An 8,876-nucleotide genomic window follows, 5' to 3' on the forward strand; every position below is an offset into this window, starting at 1 on the left:
ATATTTTAATTCCTTTTAAAATGTAAATTTCTTTTATTTTCCTTTCTTTTTTTTGAGCTGGAGTTTTGTGCTTTCGCCCAGGCTAGAGTGCAGTTGGGGAGATCTTGGCTCACTGCAACCTCCACCTTCCAATTTCAAGTGATTCTCCTGCCTCAGCCTCACGAGTAGCTGGGATTACAGATGCCCACTGCCACACCTGGCTAATTTTTGTATTTTTAGTAGACACAGGATTTCACCATGTTGGCCAGGCTGATCTTGAACTCCTAACCTAGTGATCCACCTGCCTCGGCCTCCCAAAGTGCTGGGATTACAGGAATAAGCCACCATACCTGGCCAATTTCTTTTTTTCTTTTTTTTTTGAGACAGAGTTTCACTCTTGTTACCCAGGCTGGAGTGCAATGGCGCGATCTCGGCTCACGTCAACCTCCACCTCCTGGGTTCAGGCAATTCTCCTGCCTCAGCCTCCTGAGTAGCTGGGATTACAGGCACACGCCACCATGCCCAGCTAAGTTTTTGTATTTTTAGTAGAGACGGGGTTTGACCATGTTGACCAGGATGGTCTCGATCTCTTGACCTAGTGATCCACCCACCTTGGCCTCCCAAAGTGCTGGGATTCAGGCTTGAGTCACCGTGCCCGGCCCTCTTTTTTTTTTTTTTTTTAATTTAATTTTTTTTTTTTTGAGATGGAGTCTCACTCTGCTGCCCAGGCTAGAGTGCAGTGGCGTGATCTCAGCTCACTGCAACCTCAGCCTCACAGGTTCAGACAATTCTCCTGCCTCCGCCTCCCAAGTAGCTGGGTTTACAGGCACCTTCCACCATGCCTGGCTAATTTTTGTAAATTTACTATTGATTATAATCAGGATGAATTAATTGTGTCTGATTTTTTTTTTTAATTACTGCTCCTCGTAGAGCAAGGCTAACCTGTGGGCAGTGTGCCCAGAGTAGACTGATTTTCATGAAAATAACTAGACCAGTGGTCTTCCACTTTTCCTGCCTGTAGACACATGGGAAGCACCACCATTATTTACAGCTCTCATAACACACGATTACTCTGAATCAGATTGTAGCGTGTTGCGGGAGGTTTCTTATCAGAATCCGGGGGAGTATACAGATAAATCTCTATACTAACAAACTCTCTGTACTCTCTGTATTAGCAAAAACCATATCTAATGTTCCTCTCCCCTGCCTCTGCCCAAGCCATTCCACGGGTTGGGGATCACAACCATGATCCAGATTTTCTTGAAGGCAGGGATTCCCTTTAAATCCCCAACACCAAACAGAGTCCCTGGCCTATAGGATGCTGATGTCATTTGGATGTTGGTCCCCTCAAAATCTCATGTTGACATCTGATCCCCAATGCTGGAGGTGGGACACAGTGGGAAGTGTTTGGCACATGGAGGAAGATCCCTGACGAGTGGCTTGGTGCCTTCTCCATGGTAATGAGTGAGTTCTCGCTCTATGAGTTCATGTGAGAGCTGGCTGTTAAAAAGGGCCTGGCTCCTCTCACTCACCCTCTTGTTCCCTCTCTCGCCATGTGATGCCTGCTCGCTCTTTGCCTCCCACCATGATTGGAAGCTTCCTGAGGCCCTCGCCAGAGCAGATGCTGGTGCCATGCTTCTTGTACAACCTGCAGAACTGTGAGCCAACTATATCTCTTTTCTTTATAAATCACCCAGCCTAGGGTATTCCTTTATAGCAACATATAGACAACTATGACAGAGGCTCTTAATAAATATTTGTTGAATAAACATAGATATTGACAAAGAAGGGAGAAGAAGATACTTGGGATCTGGAGGTTTGGATGAAGCTATTAGTAAAAAGGAAAAATGTTATCCACTTCCCAATCTTGCTAGCTGGTGGGGAGATAGCATATAAAATAGTGATAATACCTAACTCTTACTGAGTTTATTGTGTACCTGCCACATTACAAAGTAGTGTATATGCATCGTCTCATTTAATGCTCACAGTAATCCTAGGACATAGATACTATTATTATTCCCATTTTATAGATGAGGAAACAGGCTCAAAGAGGTCAGGTAGCTTGCCCTCAGTCACACGGCCGAGAAACGCCAGAGCACAGTTTCAAACTCAAGCAATCCGATTCCAGATCCACCCTGCAAAGGGATCCAAGAACTGAGCAGCCAATACTGTGTTAGAGCCTTATCAAGGCTTTTCCTTCCCCTCCTCCATATCCCCCCTCCTCACAATTGGGCATTTTCCCAAGTATTTCCAGACAGAACTAAAGCCTTTCATCATTCCCCTTTTCCAACCTCAATCCAATTTTCAGAAGTATGCAATACTCCCATCCACCCTCTCCACCTCCAGGTAATCGAAGACTCTGTGAGTTGTTAATTAGAAATAGTCACAGAATCCCTCCTCCTCCTAGGAATGCCCGCGAGATCCAATCTCTCTCCCACCCTCAGCAGTCTAAGTGCTCCTTAAAGCCTGCTCTGAAGGGCCTCTCTTCAGAGTCCCACAGTCCAGGGTTCTTTGCTCTCCTTTCACGGCACTCCAAGCCTCCCTGGTGTCTCCTCTTCCATTTGTGTATCCCAGCACCTTTCTGTAATTTTCTATCATGTGTGCTGACTAGAGCTAAGTGGGGGTGGGGGTTTAAGATCAGGGGTCCAAAGATGACCAACCTGTTCAACCCTCAGTAAAGCATTTGGCATCAGCTGAACTTCAAGTGCCAGGTCTGATTTCCATAGTGACACCCCTGGGGATTGTTGCCATGGTAACGCTGGAGAGACACTGGCCACAGTGAACATTACTTCCCCTCTCCATTTTTGTTTATGAGACTCCCCCGAAGCAAAGGAGAGCCCTGCTCCCCACTTCAGATATCCCAGGCCACTCCAAACAATACAGATTCTTCTCCAATAACCCTGCAGGTCCCAACCTAGCTTCGCCAAGTGAGGGATCAATGGTCTGAGTTTCTCGCATTAAGAACCCACTTAACCATCAGGAGACCTGAGGGAGGTAGGTGTGGACACTTGAATGAAGGAGAAAGAGAGAGAGAGAGAGAGAGTGTGTGTGTGTGTGTGCACGCGCACACATGTGTGTTTCTTCACTGTCATCCCTCCCACATCTGGTACAGATGCAGCAGCCCAGACGGCAGGTTTTGGGACACTGCTGAGAAAGACCAAGGCAGAGGACAGAGAGACACCTAAATAGGTCTGGTGCAAAAACAACACTCGATTCTGAGTGTGCAAAGAGCAAAACAAGATGGGCACCACACAGAGACAGTGACCCAGACACCCTTCTACTATGACTCAGGCCATTAACTTTGGCTAAGCCCCATCCCCCAGGTTCTGGGAAGAAGTCAGAGGAGTGGGGGAGAAAAAAGGCACATGGAGCTGTCTCTCCCGCTTATTCTCCTACCCTCTAGCAAGCAGAACAAAGCCCACGAAGGGAAGGGACTCTGAAGCTCAGCACTAGCCGCAGTGCTGCAGAGGCGAAGGGGAGAGCAGTCACAGGAAGGAGCAGGGGCTGCACTGGGAAAGGTTCTCCCTCCCACCTTGGCTCTTCCCGCACCTTCCCAGACATCCTGAAGCAGCTTCCTCCATTAATTCCTAAGCCGGCTCCCAACCTGGTGGGCCCCAAAGAGAACTAGAGGAGAAAAGAGAAAAAGGAGCAGGAGTTTCCTTCCCTTGTTGGGACCCTCCAGGGTCTCCTAAAAATCATGTCTCCTGTAACCCTCATTCCCTAAATGACGAATGAATAGTAAGTCTGAAAAAGCAAACTCCAAGGATGTTGCCTGAGACAAATGGCCCCTGTAAGCATTTATCTTCAAGTAAGAGATTGACAAGGAGGGCTAGGGTGAGGGAAGACACAGAGCAAGACAAAGGTACAGCCCTACAGATATTAGGCAAAACAGACAAGGAAGTTCCAGCTGTGAACCTGAGATGGAATCGGCAGGGGGCCTTGGGCATCTTTTCATCCCTCCTCTTCGCCCACCTCCCACTGTGTCTCTCCTGTTTAGCTGGGCCAATGACTGAGACACCACAACCCCTCTTCCCAACATCACCCCCTGCCCCATTCCAGCGCTCAGAGAGCCTAAAGGAGTTGGTTCAGACTTACTGGAAAAATCTTTCAGAGCAAGGAAATTGGGCCTAGAAGTTTTGCTCCCCATTATCGCCCGCCCGTTTCTCTCAGGGGGACCTTAAGCTCCCACTCTCACAACTCATGCTGGCTGCCCAGGACACTCGGAGAGGGGCCTCCAGAGTTGAACCAGGAATTGTTCTGTTGTTGTTGTTTTGTTTGTTTTTAGCCCATCCAGACTGAACAGACTGCAGGGCTGGAGAGGTCCCTGAAGCAAAGAGAAACAGAGGCCCTCTCCATGTGGCAAACACATATACAGACACACACACACAGAGACACAGACAAAAGCACTCATCTGAGTTAACAGTGCGGGTAAAGGTGCAGGGTGGTGACAGACTGGGGCCGTGGGGGACCGGTAAGCAGGTCTCCCCAGAGGTATGTTTACTCAAAGTCCCATTCTCACTGACTCAGAAGGCCCAGACTTCCTCCCCTTCTTTCCTTCATTCCTTTAACAAACCTGTATCCAGGTGCTCTGTGCCAAGCACTGTGGATAAAGATACACAAGTAGCACCTCTGACCTTGACTGCCCTCATACCTGCCCCTCCCTTCTCATGCTGACTTTCACTTCCTGGCCCAGCACCCCTCAAGTCCTACAGGATTCACCCCACATCCTTTCTCCCCACACACAGCCTGAGGTCCCTACCAACCTAGGAAAGGGGACGTGCACAAGGCCTAGAATTTCCCTTTGGGCCATTACAGATGAAAGTGCAGAACAGAAACCTGGGGACACAATGTGATAGGAAGAGATGGGAGGTTTGCAGTCACAGATTGAGGTTCAGATCCATGGATTTATGGCATGACCTTGAGAAAGTTAACCAAGTTCTTTGGGCCTCAATTTCTGCATCTGTAAAATGGAAATATTGATACTACTTCCAAGTATAGTTTTGGGGGTTACATAGAATAACATGCCCACTGTAAATATTAGTTCCTTTAAGATATTATCCTTGGGTAGGGCTGTCCTGATGATGTAGAGGTGGATGGCTACTTTTTATTGGATCCTCAAGAGAAAGGATGAATAAGCAAGTACTTACTAGGATCTCGGGGTGTGGGTATTTTTCTTTGAGGGGTCAGTTGGGGAATCTGAAACCCTCTTCCTACTGTACCTGAGACTGAAAGGCAAACCTGATCTTAGGATTCCAGAGGCTCCCCCCAAGACTGGGTGTGGCATCAATGCATTTCTTTCCCAGTAAACCCTTCATCAGACCTGTTCCCCCCAACACACACACACACAAATTCAGGCTATAACTACTTTAGGGAGTGATGGAGGGTTTGATCTTAGAGCCCACTCCCATCCACACCTCTGCAGAGACCCTGGACTGTTCACCTCCCATCTAACCCACCCAATAGTCTTACCCCTACCTTCCTGAGAGGTGGGGGTAGAGATCTGAGCCAATAACAAAGGGAAGATTAGCTTTCTCTAGGGGAGGGGAGGTGGAGAAGGGGAAAACATCAGAAAAACACAGGACTGGCTCTAAGGGACGGAGATGCTGCAGGGAGCAGCAAAGGGGAGCTGGGTCTCCCAATGGTAGAGAAGTAGCCCCCTGCACTCTGCGGAGACTCGGCCGCTGGCCTGGCCAGGCCACACCCAGCCATCCTGATGCAGGGGAGAGGAGGGGCTGCGGGGAAGAGGATGAAGGATGAGCGGCGAGGAGGGGGCGCAGAGGGACAGGCAGAGACGACGGCTCTGCGTGGGGGAAAGATTCGATCACCTGCCTCCTCCCCGAATTCCCTCCTGGGCAACACTCACCCCAATAACGACGCTGTCGTCCCCTTGGAAAATGGGGATGAACTTGTCTCCCCGCAGAATCTCAGCCTGGTTCAGAGGCCGGAATCGGCAGAGCACCTTGATGCTACATTCGTTGTTGGTCTCCGCCATGGTCGTCGCCGGCGTGGGGCTGGGACACTTCTTGGTTGCAGGGATGGTGTGTGCTCCAGAGGAGGGGGCGCTCAGCTGAGGCCAAGGCGAGACAGGTGCTCGGTCTCTGGGGGCAGAGTTGAGGGCGTCCGAGCGAAGCCTGGGGAGCAGGGCCGGGACGCGCTGTCTCTCTCCTGCGGCAGCGGGATGCGGGCGACCTGGGCGTCTGGTCCTCTCGGGCGCTCTGCCTCTCCGCCCCTCGCGCTGCAGCGCCGCGCTGCGGGCCTGGGCGGGGCCGCGATGGAGGAGCGGGGGCGGGGCTCCCTCCGCTGGGGGCGCTGGCTCGACGTCGACCCCCGAAGGGTGGGACCTCACCGCCCCTCTCCACCCTCCTTCACCCCTAACGTTGGGAGATAACCTTGCCCTAGACCCTTCCCCACCCAACTCACTCACTGCATCCCACCCCACACCCCCGACCCGTTTGTCCCTCCCTCAGACTCCACACCCTGGAAAGGATAAGGGGACTGAGATGGGCCTGTCGCCTGTGTAGGGAAAAGTGTCAGCAGATCTCCCATTCCCTTTATTCCAGGGCATCCCCCAACCCGTCACAGTCCTCTCTCCAAACTGGGGTCACACTTCTCATTCTCCCCTTACCCCATCCCACACCCCACAGGCATGGAAGCTGGACTCCTAACCCACTCAGCCTTCTGGGGGACCGCTGCCTGTAGTTCTATGGAGGTGGGTGTCAGATGAGTGTCAGGGAGGTTCTGGCTACTCCCTTCCCCTTCCACATCCAAAGGTGCACTCTACTGTCTCCCCAAGGTTCACACCAGGTCCCCAGTTTCAGGGAAGACAAACTCCCATTCTGGGTTATGGGAATTCAAAACCAGACACAATTCTTATTTTTGTGTCCTTGGTTGAGGATGGGATTAAGGTGGGCAGGAAACATTTTTGCAAGAGAAAGGGAGTCAGAAAGCAGTGAAGGAGGGGCAATGATGGAGATGTGTAAGGCCAGAGAGACTTTGAAATCTACGGCAAACACCTGCATTTGGGTTTCAGGCAAGTTCAGTGTGTGTGTTTCTTCCTCTCTCAGTAACCATTGGAGGATAGAGTCCCAATACCTCAGCCCCTGCTCCCACCCAACACCCCCCAAAAAAGATGTGCCAAGCCCAGAGATTCCTTGTCCTTCCTGCCTTTGGGTCAGACTCCTGCTGCAGCCCCTGGAAAGAACCACCAAGAAGCTGGCCAAATTGATTTTTCTCCACGTCACAGGCCTCTGCTGACCAACAGAGTTGGACTGCAGAAGTTGAGGTTCTAGGCCAAGGGGAAGGATGGGGTGGATTGGAGAAGGGAGGAGGAGAGGAAAGTTCTGCTCAGCAATTGTCTGGTGAGTGTTAAGGTCACTTAGACACTGTGGGACAAAAGTAAGACTCTGATAGCCTGGCCAGACAAGACCTAACTACTCAGAACTCAGCTGAGCGGGGTTTCCCACATTGGGGCTACACCTCTAACCCACCTTGAGTCTTAAGGGAACTGAAAGAAAAGAGTCCAACATCAGGAACAGGATAGGAAAGCAGTAGGACTATGGAGAAAGGGATAGAGGCTTGGGGAGGAGAACTCAATAGTCACTTGGTTTGGCACGATTTCTAAGTGTTGCAGCATCCTGCAAGCTCAGGAAACATCTTGGGAAACATCCCATCCTTGGGTTCCCAGGGGCTCCAAGGTGGCATCTGTAAAGGAGTTTTAAAATGCCAGTCCTTGGAGGGTCACCGGTCAGAGAGACAAAAGTTCACTGAGTACACCCCACCTCCAAAAGAACGATATGTGAGTTTTTTGGTTTCTTTCTTTTTTTTTTTTTTTTTAATAAAGCTAGATTTGATAAGTTTCAAAGGACTGTCTTTTATTCTGAGTGTGTCCTTCCTGCTTTTCTACCAAATAATGATGGTGATAGAAAGTAACAATGCTATGCTATGTCTGTCCTCAAGATTGGTAGTTGTTTTAATTTTATTGAATCATGAAATTTAAGTCTGAGAATGGGAAGTAAGGATGGTGAATGGGTACAAAAAAAATAGAAAGTATAATTCCAACTATTCGATAACACAGTAGGCTGACTATAGTCAAGAATAACTTAATTGTACATTTTTAGATAACTTAAGCGTATAATTAGATTATTTGTAACTTAAAAGATAAATGCTTGAGAGGATGGATACCCTCTTCTCCATGATATGGTCATTTCACGTTGCATACCTGTATCAAAATATCTCATGTGTCCCATAAATACATATGTCTACTGTGTATCCACAAAATTTTAAAATTTTTAAAAATTTAAAAATAAATTAAAGTCTGAGAACTATAAACGAAATGGTTAAGAGCACGAAGTGTTCAGACAGACATGGAGACACCGCTTACCTATTTATGAACTTCAGATAGGATTGCCAGATTTGAAAAACAAAAAACAAAAACAGGATGCTCAGCTTAATTTGAATTCAGGGCCAGGCCCAGTGGCTCATGCCTGTAATCCCAGCACTTTGGGAGGCTGAGGCGGGCTGATCACCTGAGGTCAGGAGTTCAAGACCAGCCTAGCTAACATGGTGAAACTCTATCTCTAAATAAATAAATAAGAAAAAAATTTTTTGAACATAATTTTTTTTTGTGTTAGTATACACACACACACCATACTACACACACCTACTTCTTATCTGAAATTCAAATGATCTGAAAGCCCTTACTTGAGAAGATTGCCTAACTTTTTCATTCCTAACATACACTAAGCATTTACTAAATTTTACTTATTGTTATTTTTGTTTTATTTTTATAAGAAGCAGTATCCAGCAAAGTTCTTGTTGTTTTTGAAACCCTGGCTGTGTCACAATATGACTAGCTGTATGATTTAATCTAGTCATTTAATTCCTGGGAGCCCAAAACA

General features: G+C 48.4%; 1 protein-coding gene across 1 annotated transcript in view; it reads right to left on the minus strand.

Annotated features, from left to right (window-relative positions):
* Positions 1 to 6,178, minus strand: part of KIF5A (kinesin family member 5A) — a 36,389-nt gene extending 30,211 nt beyond the window's left edge. Inside the window, exon 1 of the mRNA XM_035256257.3 lies at positions 5,843 to 6,178. Coding sequence (XP_035112148.1) covers positions 5,843 to 5,971 — 129 coding nt within the window. The 5' untranslated portion in view covers positions 5,972 to 6,178. The remainder of the gene's footprint in view (positions 1 to 5,842) is intronic.
* Between the last annotated feature and the right edge of the window lie 2,698 nt (positions 6,179 to 8,876).

The sequence above is a fragment of the Callithrix jacchus genome, chromosome 9 (genome assembly GCF_049354715.1).
Source record: "Callithrix jacchus isolate 240 chromosome 9, calJac240_pri, whole genome shotgun sequence".
In the NCBI taxonomy this organism is placed as follows: Eukaryota; Metazoa; Chordata; class Mammalia; order Primates; family Cebidae; genus Callithrix; species Callithrix jacchus.